At 44.5% G+C, this 27,712-nt stretch overlaps 2 protein-coding genes across 8 annotated transcripts in view; one reads left to right on the top strand and one right to left on the bottom strand.

Annotated features, from left to right (window-relative positions):
• Polh (DNA polymerase eta) overlaps positions 1-17,438 on the top strand; it is a 38,519-nt gene extending 21,081 nt beyond the window's left edge. For 2 of the 3 annotated variants that reach the window (XM_008829061.3, XM_017797142.2), the window contains 7 exons: positions 1,976-2,145; positions 3,831-3,934; positions 8,136-8,255; positions 10,475-10,598; positions 11,529-11,594; positions 14,695-14,864; positions 16,139-17,438. In XM_008829061.3, coding sequence (XP_008827283.1) covers positions 1,976-2,145; positions 3,831-3,934; positions 8,136-8,255; positions 10,475-10,598; positions 11,529-11,594; positions 14,695-14,864; positions 16,139-17,003 — 1,619 coding nt within the window. In that variant the 3' untranslated portion in view covers positions 17,004-17,438. Of the gene's footprint in view, positions 1-1,975; positions 2,146-3,830; positions 3,935-8,135; positions 8,256-10,474; positions 10,599-11,528; positions 11,595-14,694; positions 14,865-14,972; positions 15,309-16,138 lie in introns of those variants that run through there. The other variant, XM_008829064.3, reaches the window with a different exon arrangement.
• Positions 17,439-20,185: 2,747 nt separating this feature from the next.
• Gtpbp2 (GTP binding protein 2) lies at positions 20,186-27,706 on the bottom strand. Of its 5 annotated transcripts, none has more exons than XM_008829060.1 (12): positions 27,552-27,706; positions 25,745-25,771; positions 25,318-25,502; positions 24,878-24,986; positions 24,502-24,699; positions 24,035-24,209; positions 23,658-23,877; positions 23,183-23,318; positions 22,973-23,031; positions 22,223-22,394; positions 21,655-21,819; positions 20,186-21,430 (listed from the first exon to the last, which is right to left on the bottom strand). In XM_008829060.1, exons 1-12 carry the CDS (start codon positions 27,675-27,677, stop codon positions 21,254-21,256), a joined length of 1,749 nt encoding a protein of 582 aa, XP_008827282.1. In that variant the 5' UTR covers positions 27,678-27,706; the 3' UTR covers positions 20,186-21,253. The 5 variants fall into 5 exon arrangements, with proteins under 5 accessions (XP_008827282.1, XP_029417466.1, XP_029417463.1 ...); XM_029561606.1 differs by lacking the exon at positions 27,552-27,706 and adding an exon at positions 27,192-27,351; XM_029561603.1 differs by lacking the exon at positions 27,552-27,706 and adding an exon at positions 26,131-26,153.
• Between the last annotated feature and the right edge of the window lie 6 nt (positions 27,707-27,712).

Genomic DNA, 27,712 nt, shown 5'->3' with positions numbered 1-27,712 from the left:
TAGAAATGACTCAATAAAGAGCCTGTACTACTCTTGGAGGAGACCTGCATTTGGTTCCTAGCACCCATGTTGGGCAGCTTACCTGTAACTCCAGCTCCAAGGAATCTGATTCCCCTAGGGCCTCCGAGGGCACCTGCATTCAAGAATAACCACACCCACACTAATAAAAACTAAAATTAAAAAAAAAAAAAAGGCAGTCTCGTTAAGAAATAAAACCTGGGTAGGGCTGGAGAGATGGCTCAGAGGTTATGAACACTGACTGATTCCCAGCACCCACATGGCAGTTAACAACTGCCCTAAACTCCAGTTCCAGGGAATCTGACGTCCTCTTCTGACCTCCGTGAATGAGCGTTGCATGACATGGGTGTACTTATGCATGCAGGCAATATGCTCATACATACAAAATGAAGATAATGAGTAAAATATAAATAAAAAAGCCTGGGTAAGGTAGGATGAGATGCAGTGGATATGTGAAATAGTTTGAAGCGGGCTCTGTTGACTAAGTAATTATATAATGAGAGTAAAAGGAAAGAAGCTAAATGCTCTTTGGATTCTAAGCCTTTGTTGGTAGCAAGGGGTGTTTGGGAAAGGGAACCTTGGAGAAGGAAGATATAGTTTGATTTTAGTTCTTTAGTTTGAAATTTTACGTAATGGTAAGTATAAGAGGAGTTGTTCTGGGAGGCCGAGGTGTAGGGGTTAGAGCTTAAGAAGCGTAGGGATAGAAAGATTTGCCTGTATTCAGTGTAATCGAGTTGAATCAGGACTGCCGGATCACTAAGAAAAAAGCCATACAGAGAGAAAATTTTGCTCAGTGTCATGATCATGTGCTGGAGGGAGATGGCTGGCAGTGGAGAGAAGCAACAGTCACTGGCATTGGAAAGCATTCCCTTCTGCAAGCTCCTTGTCCCCATCTTCTCTATGCTTGCAAGTGAACCTTTAAGTGAACTCTCCTAAGTACTCTTGAGTGTGTTTTCTTGCCTTGTGCTTGCCTTTTAAAACTATCATGTCTGTATCTGTTTCCTGTGTATCCATTTCCTTTGCTGTATAATTATATTTTATTCTGTTTTACAACTCTGAATTTATGAATGGTTTCAAGTTCACTATCATGGATAGTGAAGGTATTTTCAAGGCCCTGAATACAAAGCTATATTTAACTTAAATAGCTTGTCAGGAAAATCCTGTGGTTGGATTTTAAACTACTTAACTGGAATCAGCCTCTAAAAATAATGTAAGTATTCATTTAAATTGAAGTTGAAGCTTGAGTTAATTATGAATATTTTTCTGGGTTTTATATTTGTTTTGTTTTTGGGGACAGCTTGCTGTATAGACCAGGCTGGCCTCAAACTTGCAGTGATCCTCCTGGCTTTGCCTCCTGAGTGTTAGGATTATAGGCATGTACCACATGTCCGGCAATTCTGAATATTTTCTAATTGAGGAGAGTTTTCAAGTGTAAGGAAGAAAATTTGAAAGAACATGTTTTTAAATCATTGCTCATGGTCTGGGAGTGTAGCTCAGTAGTGCACATAAGAACTATGCATTTTTTTGTTTTGTTTTGTTTTGGTCTTTTTGAGATAGGGTTGCCCTGTAGTCCCAGCTGGCTTGGAACTCACTATGTAGACCAGGCTGGCCTTGAACTCACAGAGATCCTCTTGCCTCTGCCTCCCAAGTGCAGTACCTGAACTCAAAGTATATATAAAGTACCTGAAATCAAAGCTTTGTTGTTGTTGTTGTTGTTTAATATAATTAAACACAGTCATGCACTGCTTAATGGCAGGATTGTGTTCTAGGAAATGTGTGATTGGGTAATTTCATCATTGTACAACCATCTGTTTACAGAAAGAGATCATATAGCCTATTACACATAAAGTTTCAATGGCAAATACTATCATATGCCTTGAACAAGTAGTGTTATGTGGCTCATGTCTGAAAATAATGAATTTTTAAAATGTCTAAATGTGATCTTAATATTTTTCAGAGGAGATGAGAAAACAAGGGTTGCTTCAATGGCTTGATTCTCTTCAGATTGATAACACCACCTCTCCAGACCTGCAGCTCACTGTGGGGGCAGTGATTGTGGAGGAAATGAGAGCAGCCATAGAGCAGCAGACTGGTTTTCAGTGTTCTGCTGGCATTTCACACAATAAGGTGAAGGCTTATTGTATATTTCAAAGAAAAGCATCAATATCTTTAGTAAAATATACCAAGGATAGGTATTAGTGGGATACTTAACATTGCTACCTGTATGCTTTGAATTTTTATTTAAAATTCATGTTAAAAGCCAGGCATGGTGGTACATACCTGTAATCCCATCAATTAGGTAGAGGCAGGCTAGCCTTCATTACATACTAAGTTCCCAGCCAGCCTAGTCTATGCAAGACTGTCTCAAAAAACTTAGCCTAAGGGACTGGAGAGATGGCTCAGCAGTTAAGAGCACTTGCTGCTCTTGTAGAGGACCTGGGTTTGATTTCTAGCACCCACATGGTAGCCAACAACCATTCTTAACTCCAGCTCCAGGGGATCCGATGCCCTCTTCCGACCTCCATAGGTATTGCCTGACACAGGTGCACTTACACACATGCATGCACTACACTCGCACACATAAAATAAATACTTTTTTTTGTCTTTTGGAGATGGGGTCTCCCTGTAGTTCCAGCTGGCCTGGAACTTGCTTTGTAAACCAGGCTGGCCTTGAACTCACAGAGATCCACCTGCCTCTGCTTCCCAAGTGCTGGGATTAAAGGTGTATGCCACCACACCCAGCCTAAAATAAAATATTTTTAGCAAGAAACAAAAAGCTGGGTATGATGGTACAAATTTTTTTGTTGTTGTTGTTTTCCCCTTTTGATCTTTTTGAGACAGAGTCTCCAGCTCCAGCTGGCCTAGAACTCACTATGTAGATGAGGCTAACCTTGAACTCACAGAGATTGGACTGCCTCTGCCCCTAAATTCTTTATTAAAGGTGTGTACCACCAGTCAAGCATAATGGGGCACACCTTTAATCCCAGCACTTGGGAGGCAGAGGCAATCGAATCTCTGTGAGTTCAGGGTTGGCCTGGTCTACATAGTGAGTTCCAGGCCAGCCAGGTTACACAGTTGAGACTCTTGATTCAAAAAAAAAAAACAGAAAACAACAAAAAAATGTTTCAAAAAATTTTCATGTATGTGTATTACCTGTGTGTGTGTGTGTGTGTGTGTGTGTGTGTGTGTGTGTGTAAGTCGCCTGTGTCATGCAATGCTCTTGGAGGTCAGAAGAGGGCGTTGGATCCCCTGGAACTGGAGTTAAGAATGGTTGTTGGCTGCCATGTGGGTGGTGGAACCTGGGTCCTCTGCAAGAGCAGCCAGTGCTCTTAACCACTGAGCCATCTCCAACTCATGTAGCCCAGAATGGCCTCTGGAACTCCCTACCTAGTTGAGGCACCTCCTCTTCCCAAGTGTTGGGATTATAGGCATGTACAGCCATTCTCTGCCCATTTTAGCATTTTCATATTGACATGGTAAGAAGTGGATCTTGAGTTTCTTCTGTTTTCTAAACCTATTGAAATGAGAAGATCTCAAAAAACAGAAAAGAAAAAGACTCGTGGAAAACTGAGAATGTTAGAGTTGTAGGGAGAACAATGAGGTCATATGATGATAGTGAACAGCGTTTGTGCCAGAGGGTGTTGTGCTGCACAAAGGTTTGAGAAGTTTTGAGGCTTTGTTTTTGTTTTTAATGTGGAAACTGTTCGGGTACCCCTTAACATGTTCCTCTTTCTGTGTGCATGTGTTAATATTTACCAGCTCTGCAAAGCTAGACTGACAATATAAGGACTTCATTGCTTTCCATGTACCAGGTCCTGGCAAAGCTCGCCTGTGGACTAAACAAGCCCAACCGCCAAACGCTTGTCTCACATGGGTCAGTTCCACAGCTTTTCAGCCAGATGCCAATTCGTAAAATGTAAGTATGCGGAGCGGACCCTCAGTCTCGTATCCATGTGAATGCTATCTGCTTGTAGTTGTTTGTGGTGGTGCCTCATAAAGGATTGGAACCAGGGAAAAATAGGTACCAGTCAGGTAGAGTGACAACATAGAAAAATTTGAAAAATACTCTGAGACGTTTTATTTGTTTTATTTTGTTTTGGTTTTTGAGACAGGGTCTCACCATGTAGCCCTGGCTACCTAGAAATGGCTTTGTAGTCCATGCTGGCTTGGAACTCACAGAGATTACCTGCTCTGACTCCCTGAGTACTGAGATTAAAGATGTGTGCCACTGTAATCAACTACATTTTTTTTTTAATGAATTTTCAATTCTGGATTATCTGTGGTAGACACTTAATTCTGAATTTTTAAAAAATGACCTGATAGTTGGACATGGGATTGCATCCCAGTATTGAAGAGGCAGAGAAAGGATTGTCTTTGAATTCAAGGCCTGTCTGCCTGTCTGTGTAGTGAGCTCCAGGTCATCCAGGGCTACATAGCCTGACCATGTGAAAACACAAGACATATAAGCCGAGTGCATGCTTTTAATCCCAGCACTTGGAAGGCAGAGACAGGCAGATCTCTGCGTGTTCAAGGCCAGCCTGGTCTACATAGTGAATTCCAGGCCAGTTAGGGCTACAGGGAGATCCTGTCTCAGAAAAGGCTGGGTAGCCTAGCAAGGTGGCACATGTTGCTCAAACATGGGGACCAGAGTTCAAATCCCCAGCACCCATGTAAAAAGCCAAGTATGGAAATAATATGGAGAATGATAGAGCAGGACACTTGACATCTCTAACCTCCATATGAGCATACAGCATGCATGCACACACAAAACCCACAAAAAAGGTCTGAGTTTTAACACTATGTTTATTTCCCTCTGGCTTTTTTTTTTCAAGTCTATTAACATATAACAGAAATTTTACTTCTTTTGGAAGTTAAGAGATGATCTCACTGTAGCCTAGGCTGGCCTCATACTGGTGGTGATCTTTGTGCCTCAGCCACCTAAGTGCTAAGATTGAGGCTGGAGAAATGTCTCAGTGGTTAAGAGCACTGGCTGCTCTTGCAGAGGACCTGGGTTGTCAGCACCCATGTGGTGGATAACAGCAGTCTCTAACTCCAGCTCCAGGAGATCCAGTGCTGCCTTCTGGCCTCCAGGGGCATTGTACACACAAGGCATGCAAAAACTCATACACATAAAATAATAAAAATAAATAAGTACTAGGATTACAGGTGTGACCTACCATGTCCAGCTGGATTTTTCTGTCTTGTTTGTTTACTTATTTCTCTGCTCATTGAGTAGGGTCTCATTCCAACCCAGGCTGGCCTCAAACTCAGTACAGTCCTCCTGCTTCAGCTTTCTAGTGCTTGGGACTCCAACTTTATGGTGAGACACGTCACACCTGGCTTAGTGATTTCAGAGCTGCTGAATGCTCTCAAACTAGGCATTAAAAGAAAGACTAGGGGCTGGAGAGAAGAAGGCTCAGTGGTTGAGAACACCAGTGTTCTTGCAGAAGACCCAGTTCAAATTCCAGCACCCACATGGCAGTGAACAACTGTCCGTAACTCCATTTCCAGGGGCTCCAACAGCTTTTTCTATGCTCCTCGGGCACTGCATGACATGGGTGCAGTTACCTACACGCAACAGTACACGCATACACATAAAATAACAAATATTAAAAAAAAAAGACCGTTGGGTGTGGTGGTACAACGCCTTTAATCCCAGCACTTGGGAGGCAGAGGCAGGTGGATCTCTGAGTTCAAGGCCAGCCTGGTCTACATAGTGAGTTCCAGGACAGCTGGGGCTACAGGGAGACCCTGTCTCAAAAAGACCAAAAAAACCAAAAACAAAAGAAGGGAAAATGTAAGCTATTTTCAGTGAACTAAGACATGAAGTAGAAGCTAGGCTGCAGAATGTTGACCATGGAAAAGGGAGTTTGGATCACTGTTTGGGGTTTGGAATTTTTAACATTTTTATTTTATGAGTGTCATGTATGTAAGTGCACCTAAGTTGTGCAGTGTCGGTGGTGGTCAGAAGAGGGCATTGGATCCCCTGCTATATGGATCCTAGGAACCAAACCCAGGTCTTGTACAAGAACAGCTAGTGCTGTTAACCATGAAGCCATCTCTCCAGCCCCTGGGGTTTGGAATTTTAATCCCCAAATGGGAGAGTAGGCCTTACACGATTGAAGTTTTTATATGTAAGAATACCACCAAAATAAAGCAACAGCAGAGGAAAAAAAGTTTAGGGAGTACAAGTACTCTTTTTTTTTTTTTTTTAATGATTTATTGAGAATCCATGCCCACTCCCTCCCCTCCAACTCCTCCCATATCTCCCCATCACTTTTTTCTGATAACTTCATGTACTCTCTCTTCTGTTTTCTTTATGGGACTTTTTGCTACTCTAACATTCCCCCCCTTTGAAGAGGGAAAATCTTTTGGGGTTTTTTTTGTTTTTTTGGTTTTTTTTGGTCTTTTTGAGAGAGGGTCTCCCTGTAGCCCCAGCTGTCCTGGAACTCACTATGTAGACCAAACTGTCCTGGAACTCGCAGAGATCCACCTGCCTCTGCCTCCGAGTGCTGGGATTAAAGGCGTGTGCCACCACACCCAACTTCCTAAAATGTTTTAAAGATTAGATAAGAGCTCCCAAATACTTTGGACATTTTTGGTCTTTGGAATGGAGTATGTTGCTAAGAGGCCCAAGGACATTTTGACTTTTAGCCAAGAAGCTGGCTACTTTTCTTTGGGGTCTTTTTACCCTAACTGCCTAGCCAATTCCTATCTCCTATTCTTATCACACCATCCTCTGAAGAGGTTACCCAGCTTGCGGATAGGGATTGGGACGCAGACAATTCTGGCTTCTTCCATGCTGAACATATAAATATGTAAATATAAATTGATTTATTTGGGCCAACTGTATGGTCTTAAACACCCAAAAGGAAAGTATAACCAAAGAGTAAAATGATCAGTATATTTCCTTAAACGTTCAAGGGATAACACTTCTCAGACATTAGGCTTAAGTCCATATAAAAAGTTATTTAGACAGTTATATCTCATTGATGATTTTGTTGTGAATCAGAAACTGCTGCTCAGATGTAAGACTTCAAATCTTGGTCTGCAACACTGTAGTGCCCACCTGTAGCTAAGGGAGACAACCCATTATTGTTCTAAAACGATGGCCAAATTTGTTTTCTCCCCCTATCTAGAAGCCTTTGAGAGGGAACTGACACTGATTCTAACCACTCCAATAGCTACCAAAATGCCTGAAAGCAAATCCTGAATCCATCACTCTCCCTTGGCAGACAAAAGAGAAACGAGGAAGAACCCAATAGAGGGATGCTTTTGGAAGCTCTCGTCAAGAAATTCCAATGGACTCTCATATGAACATTTGAAAATTGCCCTATTCTGACTTTTTTGTAGTTCCATTTACTCTCGCCTTTATTTCTCCTTCTCATCTCCTATTCACCAGTCAAGAACTTTCTTTTCCCACTATAGATAAGAGCAATTTGGGAGTCTTAGATAGACCCACTGAAGCGGTACCCCAATTGCCTCACCCTGCATCCCTATCCTTTTTTTTTTTTAAAGATTTGCTTATTTTATGTGTTATGAGTATTTTGCCTGAATGTATGTATGTGCATAATGCAAGAATGCCAGAAGAGGGGATTGGATCCCGTGGAACTGAAGTTACAGTTTTGAACCAAATTTGAGAACTGAATTTGGGCTGACCGCAAGAACAGTCAGTGCTCTTAACTGCTGAGCCATTTCTCCAGCTCCCCAGAAAAAAGTTTTTATGTACAAGTTGCTTGATAACACCAGTGAACAGTGTTTTACTTATGCTACTGTTAATTTTTTTCCAGGTCCTAACCAGGACCTAGCTTTATCTATTTTTTGTGTGTATGGATGTGTGTGTCAGTGCAGGTTCGTGCGTGGATTTGGTTCTTTCTTTCCAGAGTGTGTTCGGGGTCAGACTTCGATCATCAGGCTTGCCGGGCAAGCACATTTATCTGTGGAGTTCCCTAGCCCTCACCAGTTTTATGCTGGAAAATTAAGAGTCTACCAGAATACATACTCTGATTTTCTCTTGACTTTCTGGAAGAGCTACTTGGAGCAGCAGAATGTCTTTGTTTTTGGTTAACCACTACATATTTATGATGTAACCTGTAAATTCTTTATCTCCTCTTTAGCCGTAGCCTCGGAGGAAAGCTAGGGGCTTCTGTCATTAAAATTCTTGGGGTAGAATACATGGGTGAACTGACCCAGTTCACTGAATCCCAGCTCCAGAATCATTTTGGAGAGAAGAATGGGTAAGTGGTTTATATCATTTTCCAAATACAACCTTTACAAAGATGCGAAGTTTAAACAGAAACAAAAGCTTCTAGTAAAAGACCCTTCTTTAGGTTAACATTTGTTCATTCTCTGTTTTTTGTTTCTTGAGACAGGGTCTCATACATCACAGGCCAGATTCAAACTTGACATGTAACTGAAGGTAGCCTTGTACTGCTGATCCTCTTGCTTCTACCTCCCAAGTTCTGAGATTACAGGCAGGCACCACCACACTAAACCTCACATATGTTCCTTGGGGTAATTTCACAGGTTGGTTGTTCTTAAAAATATTAGCTCATAGGGCTAGAGAGATGGCTCAGCAGTTAAGAATGAGCACTGCACTTACTAAGGACCCAAATTCAGTTCCCAGCACCCATGTCACGAAGCTTACAACTGCCTATAACTCCAACTTCAGGAGGATCTGAGGGGCACCTGCACCCACTTTCACTCCCACATGAATACCCCATGGCACACGCCTTTAATCCCAGCACTTGGGAGGCAGAGGCAGGCGAATCTTTGTGAGTTTGAGGCCAGCCTGGTCTACATAGTTCCAGGCCAGCTGGTGCTGCAGGGAGACCCTATCTCAAAAAATAAAAAATTAAGTAAATAATAAAAGCAATAAAATATCAGCCGGGCATGGTGGTGCACGCCTTTAATCCCAGCGCTTGGGAGGCAGAGGCAGGTGGATCTCTGTGAGTTCCAGGCCAGCTGGGGCTACAGGGAGACCCTGTCTCCAAAATACCAAAACAAACAAGTATTTTATTGCTTTTGGGGGGGGGGGGTCTTTTTGAGACAGAGTCTTGCTGTAGCCCCAGCTGGCTAGGAACTCAGAGATCCACCTGTTCTGCCTCCCAAGTGCTGGGGTTAAAGGTGTATGCCACCACACCCAGCCATAAAAGCAATAAAATATATTTTTTTAACTCTAAAAATGAATAAAAATTAGGTCACTGTGGCTTTCATTCTAAAGAAGTTTTTTCATATATACCTGGATGGTTGATGTACAGGAATTGTTAGTTGAAGCCTATTACCTTATTTATTTTTTTGGTGCTTGGAATTGAACCCAGGCCTTACTTTTTATTCTTAGGCAGTCTTACTAAGCTGCCCAGGTAGGCCTTGAACCTGCAATTCTGCCTGAAATCTGCCATTCTTCTCCCAGCTGCAAAAGTACCTGGGATACATACATAACATCATTTATGTATGTTAATTTGCTGATAATATGAGTGCTTGTGTTTCAACCCTAGTAAGCACAGAAAGACCTGGAGATATATATGAATTAGGGGACTGCATTTTGGCACTTTGCCAAAAATACAAATCATGACTTAATTTTAGAAAGTAGAATTAGTGTTCTCCTTACCAATATATTATATTGGAACTATTTCAGAAAGGCAATAGTTCTATCAGAGGTTAGGTATCCTTAATTTTGGATACGGTTTCCCTTGCTTTTTTAAAAAAGTTTATTTTTATTTTATGTGTATGCGTGTATTGCCCGCATGTAGGTAAGTGCACCCGTGTCATGCAATGCCCACGGAGGACAGAAGAGGCTTTTAGATCCCCTGGGACTGGAGTTACAGTTTTTAGCTGCTATGTGGGTGCTGGGATTCAAACCTGGGTCTTCTGCAAGAACAGTGTTCTTAACCGTTGAGCCATCTCTCCAGGGTCCCCCCTCCCCCCTTGTTATGTTTTTACTCATGTAGCACAAGCTAGCTCAGAATTTCTGATCCTCTTGTCTCTACCACCTCATAAATGCTGGGATTATAGGTATTCAGCACCACACCCAGCTATCATTTTTTTCTTTTTTCAGTGCTGGGGATTGAACCTAGGGCCTTGGGCATACTAAACAAATGTTCTACCATTGAGCTACATCCCAGCCTCAGTCATTTTTCATGAAGAGGATAAAAGGCTAATGAAGGTATTTTGTTTTAACAAGATTAATTAGAATAGTTAGGTTGGACATAGGGGCACAGGCTTATAATCTCAATACATGGGAGACTGAGGCAGGGAGGATCATGAGTTGGAGGCCAGCTTGGGTTGCATAGTGATAACTGTCCATAAATAGGTAAATTAATCAGATGTGGTGGCACTCACCTATAACCCAGCAGTGCGGGGGTATGAACTACATAGGAAACCCTCTCAAAAAGCAAAGAAAGGATCACAAAGAGAATAGTTCCTTTTCACCTGAGTCTGTTGCTGGTTTTATTAGGTCTTGGCTATATGCCATGTGCCGAGGGATTGAACATGATCCAGTTAAACCCAGGCAATTACCCCAAACCATTGGCTGTAGCAAGAACTTCCCAGGAAAAACAGCTCTAGCTACTCGGGAGCACGTAAGTGGACATTCTTGACAGAACACTGCCTCTTTAAGGGGGTTAAGTGGGTTTTGATAGCTGGGTTTGTGGGACCTTTATGATGTCTAAAAGGAATGGAAATGGCTTTTTGTGTTGAAATACCTAGTACACCCCTTTTTTCAAAGAAATAAAATTGAATTGACTGAAATTGAAAATAGTTTCTTGTCTTTTTGCTAGATAGGAAATTCAAAAACCTAGCATATTATGCCTCACTCAGTTTAGGTTCTTTCTACCTGACGGCGTACCAGCAGGAAAAGTGAAATGACAATCTTGAGCCTGGGCGTGGGAGCACATACTTGTGATCCCAGCACTTAGGAAGCTGAAGTAGTTACGTAAGAGTTAACCAGCCTTGGTTACATAGCAAGATCCTACCTCAAAAATATTTTTGGGTGTGTGGTATATATACACGTGTATGGTGTATGTGCATGTATGTCAGTGTGCATGCATGTGCAGAAGCCATAGCAAGACATCTGGTATCCTGTTTTGTCACTCTGTTTTGTTCTATTGAGATAGGGTCTCTCACTGAATTTGGAGCTATGTTGGGTTACAGGTCCATGTGTAGCCCTGCCCAGCTTCTTTCATGGGTGGTGGGAATTCAAACTCAGGTCCTCATGCTTGCACAGCAAGCACTCTTACATACTGAGCAATCTCTCTAGTTATACATACCCAAATAGTTTCTTTTTGTTATTGAAATAGTCTTGCTATGTAGCTCTGGCAGGCCTTGGGACTTATCATCCTGTCTCAGCCTCTCAAGTCTCATATAATAGATCATACTACCATGCCTGACTGAAAATCCTCAATTAGAGGAAGGCAGATTACTGAGAATTCTATAATCTAACTATAGGGATCCACTGTCTGGTTTTATAATATGCATATTTAAATGAAAAACTAAAGTTTCATACTTTTCAGGTACAGTGGTGGCTCCTGCAGTTAGCCCTGGAACTGGAGGAGAGACTGACCAAAGACCGAAATGATGTAAGATTTTCTTTTATATTCTTGGGGTGGGCTTTGGGATTTAAATACTATCTGTTCCTTCCTCTACGGAGAAGAAACAAAGATTTAAAAAATGGTTTAAACCTAGGGAATTTTAAGAAATTTTGTTTGTTAAGTCAGGGTCTCATTATGCAGTCCAGGCTGGTCTTGAATTTACCAATATTCTCCCATTCTCAGGCCCCCAAGTGCTAGGATTACAGACATGAGCTACCAAACTTGACTAAGAACTCTTTTATATTCTTTTTTTTAAAAAAAAATCGTATTTCTTTTTATGTATATGTGTCTTGCCCACATGTATTAAGTGCATCCATGACATGCAATGTCTGTGGAGTTATAGACAGTTATGAGCCACCATGTGGGTGCTGGGAATGGAATCCAAGTCTTCTGCAAGAGCAGTCAGTGTTCTTAACTACTCAGCCCATTTCTCCAGTTCCTCTTTTTTTGAGTGTTTTGCCTGCATGTATATAAGTGCACTCACTCATGCATGCAATTCCCACGAATGCCAGAAGAGAGCGCCGGATCTCCTAGAAGTGGAGTTAATGGACAGTTGTTAGCTGCCAGTTGAGCTGGGTACCAAACCTGGGTCTCTGTCAGAGCAGCCAGTACTCTTTACTGCTGAGCCATCTCTTTTATCTTCTTTTTAACATAAGCCCATAAAACCGAACATGTTGGGGGTGAGGATGTAGTTCAGTTGGTAAAGTGCTTGCCTAGCAAGCATGAAGTTATAGGTTGGATCCCCAGCACTACCAATTACCAGGATTCAAGGTCATCCTTGACCAAAAAAAAAAAAAAAATCAAGGGGATGGAGAGATGATGGCTCAGCAGTTAAGAGCACTGGCTTTTCTTACAGGAGTCATCTCTCCAGCCCTCTAAGCTCCAAAGGGTTTGAGAAGTTGAGACAGCAGATCTGGTCACTGTTTAAAACATTCTGGTAGGTTCCTTTCGTACCTAAATCATACTAAGAATTTTTATTTTTTATTCTACAAATATGACCTAGTCTCTGGTTCTTTGACCTCTTCTGTCTTCTCCCCCTCACTTTGCACCAGGCCACATGTCCATCTAACACACAAGCAAGCTCTCATTTTAGCACCTTTGCATTTTCCCTAGAGAATTTTTACTCCTATGTTCTCAAAATTTGCTTTCCCACTTAGGTCTGCTCAATATTCACCACCTTCAAGAGGCCTTCCTCAGTCATGCTGTCATGTTACCAGCTGCCATCACCCCATCTTACCCTAAAAAATGAAGCAGAGGTTTATTCATTAAAAGATTAACAGATTTAAGAACAGGTATTAATAGCAAGAGAGGAGCTCAGGGAAAGAATAAGATACATGGTCTGGAGAGATAGCTCAGCAGTTAGAACACTGATTGCTCTTGCAAAGGAGACCCAGGTTCAATTCCCAGCACCGATACCTCCGAGGGCATTGCACGATATGGGTGCACTTACACATATGCAAGCAATGCACTAATACACATAAAATAAAAATGAGAGCATGGGTATGGGCTTCTCAAGGAAGTCTCCTCACTCTGCTACATTTCTTTTTTGGTCTTTTTGAGACAGGATCTCCCTGTGGCTTCAGCTGGCCTGGCACTTGCTATGTAGACCTGACTGACCACAATCTCACAGAGGTCCTCCTGCCTCTGCTGGGATTAAAGGCATGCACCACCACGCCCAGCTATAGTCATTCGTAGGACATCTTGTTCATTATCTATAGCTTCTATTACAACATAAGATCCTGGCTGGGGAGATGGCTCAGTAAGAGCACTTCCTATGTAAGCATGAGGTTGCATCCTCAGCACCCATGTAAAAAGCCAGATGTGGCTGTGCAACCACAGCACTGTGGGTAGCAGAGACAGAAGGATTACTGGGGCTTGCTGGCTGTCAGCCTGGTAGGAAAGCCCAGTAGGAGTGATCCTGTCTCAAGGGAACAAGACTGAAAGAGAAATAGAGAAGAACGCCCTGGTGCCTTCAGTACGGCATGTACATCTGCACACAGGTGCATATACATCCATATACTATACATTTACACCCCTTAAAAAATTCCATGGGGTTCTGGACTTTGTCTTCTTTTGTATCTCAGTGGACACTCAGTTACAGAGTTACAGGGTTTTTGTCTTGGCTGACAAAAGTTTAATGCTCAAACTTCACCTAGAAGTCAATGCTTGCTGTCTCTAGAGGAATTCTACATTATTTTCTATAGATGGTTGTAAAAGAGGAGAAGTACTAGAGATTTCTGCTACTTTAAGCATACTATTCAGGCAGAAGAATGACAAGCTGATCAAAGATTTCAGTCTGTACATCCTAGATACCTACTGTAGATTTCAGTAGGTATTTGTCACAAAAACTATTCAGGGGAGTCCCATTTTCACTTAACTCTGTTCCATTCCCATCAGCTGTCAAAACATACTTTAAAAAAAAAAAAAAAGATAGTAACCCATGTGTCACAGGCTGGCTTCAATCTTCACTGTGTAGCTGATGACCTCTCTCTAGAGCCTATGGAGCACTATGATTACAGACATGTACCATACCTGGTTTATGAAGCCAGCCCAGGGTTTTGTGTATTCTGTCTTGACTTTTTTGTTGTTGTTCCCAGTGCTGTGGCTCAAACCCAGGATTTTGTACATGTTCCTTATGTTCTTAGACCTAGCACAAATCTTTTATGTGTGGAATTATGTAGTCAGGCTGTCCTGGAACTCAGTATGTAGACCAGGCTGACCTTGAACGTACTTGAACTATTCAGAAAATTTTGCACTTTAGAATCTGTTCCATTATTATATAAGATGTAGAAAATGTCTTTGTACCCTTTATAATAACAAAGTGCATTTGTAATTTATATAAATAGTACTGGGGCAAACAGCCTCATCCCTTGCTTATTAACTCTGCATTCAGCTTTTTTTACTGCCTTGAAACAGGGTCTCACTATGTAAAGTGTGAGCTACACACCCAGCCCTATTCTTGGCTTTTAAATGACTGTTTCCAAACCATTGTTACCCTCTTCTTTTAATTTTCGTTCATGTAGTTGAGTGTATAGAATCCAGATGCTCTTGGTAACTGTTTCTGGTCTCAATCCTTTTCTACCCACAGAATGACAGGGTGGCCACTCAGTTGGCTGTGAGTGTTCGTGTACAAGGAGACAGACGTCTCAGCAGCCTTCGCCGTTGCTGTGCCCTTACCCGCTATGATGCTCATAAGATGAGCCAGGATGCATTTGCTGCCATCAGGAACTGTAATACTTCTGGAATCCAAACTGAGTGGTGAGATTTTTTTTTTTTATTTTCAAATTCATCTCAAAAGGCTGTTTTGTGACTTTGCTCTAAAATAAGTGGGCATCTGAGTACTTTCACCTGCTCTTTGTGACTCAGGCTGTCAGTACCTCTAACGGGCATGATCAAGGTCTAAGGGAGAAAACGCAAAGTAGGAAGCTCAGCTGCGGCTTTTTGGCCTCTATTTGGTGCATTCCAGTATCCAGAAATCCAAAAAGGAATATTGTGAATTCACTATGGAAATGAGAGAAATATAATTATTTGCTACAGACATATTAAAAATTATAAAAATAAATGTCAGTTCACCTGAGGTACTGCTTATCTAAATATATTGGCATTGGATACACAGAACTGTAGCTTTTACTTACTGGTATATTTGCTTATTCTTTAAATATTAAACTGTCTTACATAATGAAATACTAATTGCTGAATGCTAATTGTGGTGCTGTGTTCATATGAAACCTTATTTGAAAATCATAATGCTCTTCAGCAGCATTTGATAACATGGTATCAAAGCATAAAACCTGGGAATAGTGACATTTTTCTTTTGCTCTTCTATGTAGCTCAGGCTAGCCTTTCTTGAACTAAGCTCAAGTACTGGGGATTATAGGCAAGTGCCACCATATTCAACAAATTGTAACTTTAGGGGTAGGAGAGATGGCTCAGCAGTTAAGGGCATTGACTCCTCTTGCAGAGGACCCGAATTTGGTTTCCAGCACTGACATGGCAGTTAACATAAATAAAACCAAAAAAAAAATGGCAGCTGACATAGTTACGTAAAACCAAAAAAGCCATCCTAGCACTTGTGAGGCAAAGGCAGGAGGATCTCTGGGAGTTCAAGGCCAACCTGGTCTGCATAGGCCAGTGGGAACAGGGCTACAGGGAGACCGTCTCAAAAGACCAAAAAAAAGGCCAAATAGTAACTTATAATTTTATGTAGCTGAGGATGACCTTGAACTCTCCTTAAGCTGTTCCCCTGAATAAAATACAGCAATATCCACGCTGCCAGGAGGTAGCTGGTCACAAGATCAGGGGTTCTCAAAGTGGTCTAGAACAGTGATTATTAGCATCCTCTAGGAAACTGTTGGAAACACAGATTCTCTGGTATTCCTGATCTAGTTTAGTATATATCACATTAATACAAAGAAACACTAAGAAGGATAGTTTCCCTTGCATAGCAGAATGAGAACCCATCATTTATGAATTGAATCTGAGCTCTAAAAGAGTGACTTGATGATTTCCTTGTTCCATTGCTTTGTACACAGGTCTCCTCCCCTCACAATGCTCTTCCTCTGCGCTACCAAATTCTCTGCCTCTGCCCCTTCAACTTGCAAAGACATCACCATCTTCTTGAGCGGTGACTCAAGTTCTCAGACAAAGGTGCCAATTACCAGCTCAGAAACTAAGGCCCAGGAAAGTGGTCCTGCTGTGTCCACCACTAAAAAAGCAACTACCTCTCTAGAGTCATTCTTCCAAAAGGCTGCCAAAAAGCAGAAAATTAAAGAAACTTCGTTTGCATCCCCTACCACATTAGTGAACAAGTCACCATCCAAGCCTGCTTTACTCTTCCAAACAAGCCTAACTACAGGAGTTGAGCCCTTCTTTAAGCAGAAAAGTCTACTGTTAAAGCAAAAAGAGCTTAATAATTCTTCAGCTTTTTACCTTCCACAAAGTCCTCAGTCTGACTCTGAAGAGTCACCAAACTGTTTTCCAACCGAGTATTCAAATGGTGCCCCTATTTGTGAAAGAGTGTTGAATTTGAAGCCTGTATTCTCTAAAGCAGTCTCTACAGAGATGGGTGTGGTCCACAACAGTCCAGACATGTCTGTCGAGATAGCCCAGAAGGCAGCTACTACCCCCAGTCTCATAGCCACTGAGGACAAAGTGCTCTGTGAGAAGTGTGACTCCCAGGTTCCAGTGTGGGACATGCCAGAACATATAGACTATCATTTTGCATTGGAGTTGCAGAAATCCTTTTTGCAGCCTTGTACTTCCAAACCCCAGGCTGTTCCTGCCACATCTCCTCAAGGCAAAAGAAATCCCAAGGGCCCATTGGCTTCCAATAATAAACGCCCTAGGCCCCATGGCATGCAGACACTGGAATCATTTTTTAAGCCATTAACACATTAGTGCTGCCCTCAGGCTTGTAGCAGAAATGGAACTATGTTCATTTCTCAAGGAATTTAATAACAAAAAAGTCCTCTCTTCCAATGGGATAAGAACCCTGAAATGTTAAAATCCATCCTTTGTTTATATATATGGGGCCTTAGGCCCCAGAGAGATCTAGTTGCAAACTCCCTCAAACTTTATCTCTAAAATGAGACTTGCCAATTATGTATTTGGGGAGTATGACTCATAAGTACAGGCCATGGCGGGGAGCATCCTGGGTATTATAGCTCAGGTGGTAGAGCACTTGCCTGGGGTAACTTGTGCAAGGTCCTCAGTTCAGTTTCTAAACCCTATCTTTAAAAAAAAAAAACTGCCAGGCATGGTAGTACATGCCTTTAATCCCAGCACTCAGGAGGCAGAGGCAGGCCAATCTCTGTGAGTTCAAGGCCAGCCTGATCTACATAGTGAGTTCCAGGACAGCTGGGGCTACAGGGCAAAAAAAAAAGAAAAGAAAAGAAAAAGCTGGGCTGGAGAGATGGCTAAGTGGTTAAGAGCAGTGGCTGCTCTTAAAGAAGACCCAGGTTCAAATCCCAGCACCCACATGGTGACTTAACAATTGTCCATAACTCCAGTTTTAGGATATCCTGATGCCTCTTCTAACCTATGGACATAACACACACACAAAAAGGCAAAAATATTTTGATTAAAAAGCATTACTATAAGTGTGGGCAAAGTGCAAAAGGATAATGAATTTTAAAACCTTTTTAAATGAGAGTCTCATTGTTTAGCCCATGCTGGCTTCAAAACTTTAGACTATCTCCATTCTTACCTGTAGGAATCAGCTCTTGAGGTTTTTCTGATATGGGGACCTTGAACTATATATGAAGCCCACTGAAAGTGATAAGCTAAGCCAGCCAGGTGGTAGGTTAAGTGGGTAGGAGAATGTTGTACACATACAAATTGGGGCTTTGCATTTTACTTCAAGGGAAAAGGTATAAAATTCACTAAATTTAGCAGGAAATTTAGTAATTTACTATGTGGTTTTCCCCCTACTAGATTTGTAGCAGGCAAAGGCAGGCAGATACCTGTTTGAGGCCAGCCTGTTCTAGATAGTTGAAGTTCCAGCCAGCCAGGACTGCTTAGTGAGACCTGTCTCAAAAAAAAAAAATTTTTTTTTCACAGTTGCCTGGTATATACATGTTTTGATGCTTGACATTGGTTGAGTGTATGTAGTGAAAATTTATCTCATTGCTAAGACTGGGACAATAAAAATACATTTTAAGGGGTTGTCTTATAAACTTTTATTTCTCTATAAATATTGTATTGATGTAGCAAGTAGTTTGCTAGTGATTTTTTTTCCAACACTAGTTGGGGGGTGGGGTAAGATGTATGCCAAGCTGACATCATAGGTATATACCACTGTACCTGGCTTTTCCTTTTTAATCTTGGAAAAAAAGATTAAAAATTGCATGAAGTTGGGGCTGGAGAGTGGCTCAGCAGTTAAGAGCACTGACTGCTCTTGCAGAGGACCCAGGTTCGATTCCCAGCACCCACATGGCGGCTACAAACCGTCCTTAACTGCAGTTCCAGGGGAATCCGAAGCCCTTTTCTGACCTCCACGGCATTGCATGACATGGGTACACTCATACACATGCAGGCAATACACTTATACACATAAAATAAAAATAAATATTTTTTTTTTTTTAAATCGCATGAAGCTATATCCCATGACTTTGGAGGGGAGGCAGGAGGTCATCCTTGGCTTTATAACAAGTTTGAGGTCAGCCTGGGGATATAACCCAAAGCACCTCTCTAGCATGTAATCACTGGGTTCAATCCCCAGGACTTGAAAAGTAACAAGACAGATGTGGTAGTGTGGTAACTGGAGTTAAGTTCCAGGCCAGCTTGGGTTAACAGTTCAACCATATCTGAAAAGAGAAAGTAATGTAGCAGAAACTTAAGTTTTGATTGGATTTCTAGAGGTCCAAACTGTAAGGCTGGGGGAAGTATAGCTAGTGGAACCAACAGAGGGCAATACCAGCAGCATGCCTGTTTTTTTTAGGAATGCCCAGCCCTGCCCCATTGTACAGAGTCTGGGAGGCAAGCAGACAGGCATATGTGCATCTTGCTGGGTGAAGGCTATAGTTCTTTGTGCTGCAGGATAACCTGCCTGCCTGCCTGCCTGCCTGCCTGCCATTTGTTAGCAGCTACACAGAAGGAAGTCAACACAATTCTTAAAACAGGAGGAAAATTTAACTGCAGACTTCTTGGTAGCAAGTTAAATCGATGGTATTTTAAAAATCAGCTGTTGCCAAGTGTGGCAGCACACACTTAGGATCCCAGCTAAAGGAGGCTGAGGCAGGAGGGACTGAGTTAAGTGCCAGCCTGGGCTATATCAGCACCAGGCCATATAAAGTACTAAAAACAGGCCTGGAAGCAGAAGGATCAGATGTTCAAGGTCATCCTCAGTTACATAGCAACTCTGAAGTCAGCCTAGGCCAGAGACCCTATCTCAAAAAAGGAAAACTCTAGAGACAATGTTGCATAGGCTCTTGGACCACACATACTTGTTTTGTCAAGATCAGCACTAAAAATAGTTCCTGGTTTTGCCATAGACTGTGTTTATTGTCCTATAATATGTGATAATCAGAAAAGGTTGGGGATATAACTCAGTAGTAGTGTTTGGCTAGTATGTGTAATGCCGAAATTCCAGAGACCTAGCAGTGTTTTGAAAACATGATAATCAGGTAATCTGAACACAGAAATAGGAAGAAAGGCTGCGTTTGGTTAAGGTGGCCCTCAGTGCTCCAAGAATCTAGTTTAGGCTGTAAAACTGTAAAGTGTAAGGACCACATTACTGCTCCTCTCTAAATTCTACTCATCTTCGAAGAGCTGGCACTCTAATCTTCCAACCTCTGACAAAGAATAGCAAAGGCTACCACTGACGGGGGTACAACTTGTTATAAATACCAGGACAACCTATTTGAGCTGAGAGAGCCTGTTTTACTGTATACTCTGCTCACTTGAAGAATGAAGCAAAACGAGTCAGAATATATGGCTAGAACACTGATCCTGTGGGGAGAGGAAAAGAATGACAAATGAGGTAAGGGATGGCGGCGTCTCCATTCAACAATGGCGGGTATCACTTGTCTATAACCCTGGAGAAGAATCTAGCTTTAGAAACAACCTGTGTCTTAAGCATTAGCACAGTATATTCAATAAAACATTTTTATTCTGTACAATATATGTGTATTTAAATATATATACATATATATATATATGCAGACAATCTTCAACCAACAAATCCCTGAGTCCGTAGGAACCCAGGATGCTAACAAAGGGAAAGGAGGGAGTCCATGCCTAGATTAGGAAAATATGACATCTTTCCCTTTCCTCCTGGGTCCCTGCAACAGAGGGAAGGGGATGGTAACTACAAATTACTAAAAGAAGAGAAAATTTATGTGGGAGCAGGAATGGAGATAAGGGGTGCCAGGATGCAGAACTGTGGGTCAGGTCCTGCAGCTAGCAGATTGGGAAAGGAAAACACTATTTGATCTAGCATGAAGTCAACATATCATATGACTGAAGAGGAAACTGAATGACATGCAGCTGGCCTTTGGTGTGCCAAGTCTCAGCTTGGCAGCCCCACGCCTGGGCCAGCACCACAAATAGCACCTGTGGGGCCAATGAGAGGAAGATCTGGGGAAATGGCCTTGAGTGAAGGAAGATAAAGCCAGGAATAGGCCTCAGGTCTTAGCACAGGGTAGGAGCACTGTAATTCATGTCTGCCATTCAGACCCTGGAATTACCGGATGCCTAGGAGCACTATCTTTTGTGCACAATCAGGTAGAAATGGGCAACTTACATGGCCTTCAGAAGAGGTATGAAAAAAGAAGTGCTTTCAAGGGCCACCCCAGTGGTGACAATTCCTGAAGTGCAGAGATCACACTCATGAGCCATGTCAAGTCCTGATAAGCAGGCCCAGGTGGCTGGAGTCCGCTCCCTCCGATGGATAGGTCATGCAGCTGCCAGGGTTGATGAGCTAACCAGGTGGGCACACAGCCACTGAGCCCTGAATCTTCTTCCTCAGGACTGCCCCTCCCTGGGCACACCAAGCTAGACAACTCTCCACAAAGGCAGCAAGAAGCAAGTGGCAGAGGGTACTCGTCCCTAACCCATTAACACTCAGATCTGCCAATGGTGGGCAGCATGGCCAGAAATCACCTTATGTATTGTAGGGACAACAATAAAGCTGTTCTTGCTTGGAGGACTCAGAAGCCCATGCTGGCCTGGGCTTCTCCTGCTGTAATGGCTTGCACATCAGTGACATGGCCGATGCCCTTGGTGACACCCTCCCGGAATAGTAGTTTGGCGCCCACCTTCAGGTATTCTGGGTGTTTCAGGAAACGGAAACGTACCACTGCCTTCTCCCCTGTCCGAAGCTTGTCCTGCAGCAAATAAGTGGTCACAGCCCTGGCCAGTGCCTCTCATCCCATTCTCTACCAGCCTTGGTTCTCTACCCCATGTAGACTGCTACCCACCCTGTGTGGGTTTTTGTTCCCTGTGTGGAATCAAGGAACTCTCTGACAAATCTGATGTTAGACTTTCCTTTATGGAGACAGAGTACGGACTTTTCCCTGTAGAAATGGAGACACAGCTGGGTCCTTCTCACCTTCGCATGAATCTTTTCCACCACTGCTGTCTGACGTACGTTGCCCACATGTACTGTTACTTGAAATCCTCGTCGGAAGGTGGTGGCATGGAACAGTAGGACTATCTCTGCCTCGAACACCGAGCAGATGGTAGGATTCATCTCCGGGCTCACCATCACCATGCCCTGAAGAGGCATAGCCCCAGGTCCAGGAAGGGCAGACCCGGCATTAGACTCTCTTTCCCAGTCACTCCATACCCTTTACAGCTCCTGAATCTCCTTCCTTCCCTTCTTATATAACTCCAAAGAAAAGCCTCAGAAGACAGTACTCCAAACTCTCCAATGCCCACATCCTCAATGCTTTCTATTAAGGTCCTGGGTGTTCAGCCTGCTGCACCCTGGTGATGTATAGAGAGCTACATTTTTTTTTTTTTCAGTATTCCAACCCCTTTTCATAGTCTGTGTAACTAGATCTACCCCTCTGGATTAAAGGCCATGTTTCCCTGATGCACCTCAGACACTTCTCATTCAGGAGCTAGTTTGGACACTTCTCTTTATATTCCCTTCCAAGCCCATTCACCCACCTCACCTTGCGTAGCAGTGCACGGTCAAAGTCCCCGAGGGCCAGGGTAGCAGCCTGACCAGCTCGCAGCACACGACAGGCAGAGCGGTTGCGCTGGATGCTGCATACTCTCAGCTCCAGGAAACAGCCATCGTCTGTGGGGCCTACCACCAGCTGGTCTCCCTCACGACAAATCCCGCTGCAGCCCAGACGGCAGGCAGCACAGTGTCAGCATAGGCCCCTCCGATTTCTCTGCTAGGGTCCCACCCAGAGCACTTTGTCCTTCTGGGGTTAAGTCCCTTGAATAGGGCAAAGGAACACTAAATTCCTTTGGAACTGCAAGTAGGGGATGACTGCCCAGCCCAGCATTCAGGTTCTGAAGGCTAGCAGTAATGGCTGGTTTGTTACCTGTGGTTTGGTAATACCTGATCCCTGAAGGAACAGGTTATGTACCTGGGTTTTACCCTTTGCTTCAGAAAGTCTTACTTCCCTACTTTGAGATATAAGCTGAATTCACTGTTTCTCTCTGGAGCCCATGAACTATACTGTTTCAGGGGCCAGGAGACTCCCTACAAGCATATACTACAATTTCTTCCTTCATAAGCCAATAGACTTGGCTTCCTCTAACTCTTCTGAAATTGAATACCTAATCTGCAAACAAGCACATTCTGTAGATGAGCTCTGTTTAACCCCAGGGTTTCCTCCTTCAGGCAAGATATCTTCAAGTACAAGGGTATGTGAGGGCTGAGTGGGGTAGGTAGCAAACAAGGCAATCACCTGGAAAGAGTTCCTCCAACAACAGTGCCCACCTCTGGTACTGTGTAGATTTCATCTACCTAAAAAAAAAAAACAGCCTCTATCAATGTCTACATCCAGGGCTGGCTGACCTGCCCTGAAGGCTGGCAGAGTCAACCTTTGTAAGCAGGCACAGGCTCAAAAGAACCAGCCCCCACCCCCACCCCCGCCTTCTGTTGTTGGACCAACTACCTGGAATTCCGTCAACTGCTGCATGAGCTCCTCCTGCTCTTTGCTGTTGGTGAGTGGCGGCAAGATATTCAGGAAGACTTTCAGAAGGTCCAGACTCTCCCCAGACACACTGGACAGTGTGAAGATAGGGGTGACACTATGGAGGGAGGCACAGAATACACAGATGAGGACAGTCCTAACAGGAAGCCGTGGACCTACCCATGAGAAGGTGAGCTTTCCTCTGGGCAGCAGACAGCCCCTTTCTCCTGGCTGTGAGCACACCAATGAACATGGCACGATGTCTCCAACATCCCAGGCACCAACAAAATTCCTGGCTGGATGGCTCCCTCCCACAATCCCAAGTCGAAAAGGCCACAGTACTGCACTGGAGTACTGCACTGGAATACATCTGGCCCTAGAGGTGAGACACCATGCTCCTGGGCCCTGTGGCAGCCTTCCCTGTTCATCAGGGCTTTAGGGTGAGAGGCAGGCTCACTTGGGTGACTGGGCAAACTGCTGGGCAGCAGTGACAGCATCGTCCTCAGAGGTGACCAGCATGGGGACCTTGTGGCAGCCAGGCTGCTTGAGGACCCGCTCCAGCTGGCGTACTGTCCTCTCCACTGTGGTCTTGGCACACAGGTCCACTTTACTGACCACGATGAAGAATGGCACTTTCAGGGCCAGGGCCAGCCCCAGATGTTCCCGTGTGGTGCCAGCTGCCTCACAGAAAGAAGGCAGGCAACAGGAGAGAGGAGAATGTGGCAGGGAGGAAAAGGAAGAGAAGAGTTGGTGTGGCTCCCAGTTCTGAGGAGGCCCAGGAGCAGGAGAGAGTCGGCACCACCCTTCACCCTGCCCCTGCCCAGTGTCTCGTACCAATTCCAGTGTTGGCACTGACGAGGAGCAGGGCACAGTCTGGGCAGTAGGAGGTGAGGCCAAAGATTGTGGTGTGCAAGTACTTGTGGTGGCCAGCCAGGTCGATGAAGGTGATCATCTTGGAGCTGCTTTCACAGATCTCTTCTGCTGTCCGTGAGTCACTGTAATTCACCACCTAGCCCAGGGCCCAGGGCTCTCAGTGTCCCTCTGAGCCCCCCCAACCCTTCAGGACTTGCCAGGTCCTATCTAGTCCCTGGGTAACCCTGCCTCATAACCCTAAGCCCCATTTTCTATTTAGTTCAGTGGATTCTCATTGATTTCTAAGAGGGAGAGCTGTTCACAGTGCCCTCAGAGCCTTCATCTACACCACTCCAAAATGTCTCCAGATTCTGCCCCCAGCCTATCCTTCACCTCTACCAGCCCATCCTCAGAGTCTGGCCCCACTGGGTCCCGTTGATCCCATGCACCTCTCCCTTGCTGTTAAAGCCCAGGATCTCAAAGCTGATGCTGGAGGTTCGGCCAGACTGAATCTCATGCAGATGGCGGAAAAGGTTGAGTCGAGCCCGGCCCCGCCCGTTGTCCAGCTCTCCCTGGGTCAGGACGCCAAGCAAGGTTGACTTCCCTGAGTCCACATTCCCTAGGACAGCCACACGGAGATCTAGGAACTGTGAACAAATTGGCAGGGGTAAGGGCTCCAATCTCACCTCTCTCATTGAAGGTCAAAGGTAGTGATGCTCCCTAAAGAGCAAGAGATGGTCTGGACACCCTTAGGATCCTAGGCCAGTGAAAAAGCTGACACCACAGGGCCTTCACAGGGAGAACATGAGCAGGGCATGTGCTCACCTGTTGGTTATCAGGGACCTTCCGTACCAGCACCTCAGTGATCTTCCGGGGCATGTCACTGTCATAATCCACCTCTCGTTCCCGAAGGACAGTGATGTCTGCCCCAACCCTGTCACAGCAAGGTCACAAGCTGCCATATTTCACATGTATTTCCCCCACCACCACCAGCATTGCCCACAGCTCCTCACACCTTACTGTACTTCCTACCACCCTCCCATCTATGTCTATCCAGAGCACCTCTAAAACAAATCAAGGAGCAGAAAAGTCTAGACACAGTGAGGCGATCAGAACACCAGCCTGCCTTACCTTAGCCCTTCGTTAAGAGATTGCAATAGAAGGAAAGCCCACCACCCTAACCCTTTAGACCTGGCTGGCTGGGTATGCAGGAGTCCTCCCTAGAAATGAGGGAAAGGAGAACTGAGGGAGAGGAGGAAGCATACTTCTCTGCCATCCGGTGCAGGGTCTTGAGGGAGGCCCGCATCTCCTCCTCAGCCAGCCCCACCAGCAGCCCATTGTCCTCCACCCCAATCTGGTAGACAGCCTCACCGCGTCCCTCCTGGAGCCGCCACTTCATTTGTGTCACCAGGTGCTCAAAGCGGTACTGGGATGGATTCACCAGCTTCAGCTTAGGGCAGATGGGGTACCATGAGAAGTAATCAGAGGTGTTCTTCTTACCTGTCCTGCTGCAATAACCAGTATCTTTACTTTCCACTTAAAACCCTTGCCCCTGACCACAATAGCAGTGATTTTCTCCCCAACACAATGAGGTTCAGAACCCTCACCCTAGACTACAACCCTACATTGCCATACATCATGAAGTTAGAGGGGTCTCAGAGAAATCACCCCATTCCCCAGCCTAAGACTCACTTTATATTCGATGTTTCCATCTTCAGCCTGAAAAGAAACAGGAAGCAATTACCACACACTGTGCAGACCCAATCCGTACTTCCCCTCTCAATTCCCAACCAGCTTAGGCAGAGAGAGCAAGAAGCCCCAGGGACACCTGCCTAGGCAATGCCTGCTAAGGATCAGTGGTAGACAAACTACTCAGAACCAATGTGGCCTCCAAGGAAAAACCTGTAAGTATATAGCAAGTCACCCATTGAAGCCAGGAACAGAATCCCAAGTCTCCAGCATGTTCATCCTAGGTACAAGGTTACCACCCTACCCCCAACCTAAAACTGCTGTTCCCAAATGTCTATGGTTTTTGTTTTCCCGTGCTCAAAGTGTTGAGGCCTTTCTTTGCCACTGACCTGGGAGACAACATTTCCTTCCTGCCTGCCTCTCTCAGCTGATGTCATCAAATGTAAGAAGCTGCAAGTGGTTCTGGACCAGGGCCAAAGGGTGAGCTCAGCACTGGTCACCACAAACAAACTCAATGAGACAGGAGCCCCAGGTGAGCCTGGGGCAGAGTGTCAAAGGCCAAGCTTACATGAACAAAAGAACAACTGATATTAATAAGGGAATAAGACCATCAACCAAGTTCACTATGACTTTTACTTCCTGTCCTAGCCTAGATTGAAGCAAAATCCTGAATCTGCCTCACGATCTCTTTTTCCTCCTCCTGGTGGTAGCATAGGCCAGCAGCAACCTTCCCCATCCTTGGCTGTGAAGGTCTGTGCAATTGCCTGTGCTGCATTCTGTATTTCTGCACTCTCTGGTCATTTTATTGTTCCATTTCCCTTTCTGTCTTCATTCTGTCCCTCAAAACCCTAACAAGTGGTCTTCACCCATAATTCTGACCCCACAGAATGTGTAGGAGCTCTCTTCCCATGAATAATCTCTTTCCCGAAACTGTTTTTATCATTTTACTGGAGATGAAGAATTGGGATGGTTGGCTTTAGAAATGTGATACAGAGAAGCTAGGCCAATGGTTTTCAAAGTGTAATGTGGTCTTGGGACCAGCAAGCAGCATTAGCACCATATGGGAACTTGTAAGAAATGCAAATGCTCAGACCTATCCCTTACCTAATGAACCAAAAATTCTAGAAGAGGGGCAGGCAATCTGGATGACTCTGGTACATACTAAAGTTTGATAACCACTGGTTGAAGCCCTTCCCACTCAGAATTCTCCTATCTTAAGAGGGAGGAACAAAGTGGTAATCTCTGCGTTAAGAACTCATGGAGTAGGTATACAGAGTTTCTTCTGTCTCCACGCCCTCATTGGACAAGCAAAGGGCAGAGGACTAAGTTTAACTATTCTCTGGCTTTATGTGGGTACTGAGGGGTAGGGAGGGAACACATTGCTCTTGTCCCAGCTACTCCCCTCCTCCCTGTGGAGCAAGTTTAGAAAAAGTGGAGTCACTCTGCCTCCCTTATCCCAGGATGCAGCCTTTCTTTCCCAGTTCCAGCGTGGGCAGGGGGTGGTCGGACATCCTCTGCTCTTCCCAAGGGGGTGGGATCTCCCGTCCCCACTTCTCTAGGGGTTATGGAGGTTAGAAGCTGGGAGCGGTCCCTCCCGGAAGTTCTGACACCGAAAGGAAGGTCCAGTCTCGAGTCTCCTCCTTTCGGGGGGGCGGTCCTGGGGCAGAAGGAGGGGTTCTGCTCCCGCGTCCTTCCCCTGTGGGGGCTTGACACCGGAAGCGGGGATTAATTCTCTTTATCCCGCCTCCTTAGAGTCTTGGGGAACGGAAGGAGTAGTTTTCTATCGCCTCACCACTTTCCAAGTGCTCACCTCGGGGGGCAGGTACGGAGGGTTGTTGGCTTTGCCTCCTCTGTTCCTTCCGTTCTTCTTCTTCCCCTTTGGGCCCCCGCAGCCGCTACTGCCGCCGGCCCCCCGAGCTTTAAGGGTTCCGCCCATGGCCGGGCCTCCAGCAGGCCGGCAGCAGCCGCCGA

This window comes from Nannospalax galili, unplaced genomic scaffold, assembly GCF_000622305.1.
Source record: "Nannospalax galili isolate Female #2095 unplaced genomic scaffold, S.galili_v1.0 scaffold653, whole genome shotgun sequence".
Taxonomy (NCBI): Eukaryota; Metazoa; Chordata; class Mammalia; order Rodentia; family Spalacidae; genus Nannospalax; species Nannospalax galili.
This window is presented reverse-complemented; position numbering and strand designations above follow the sequence as displayed.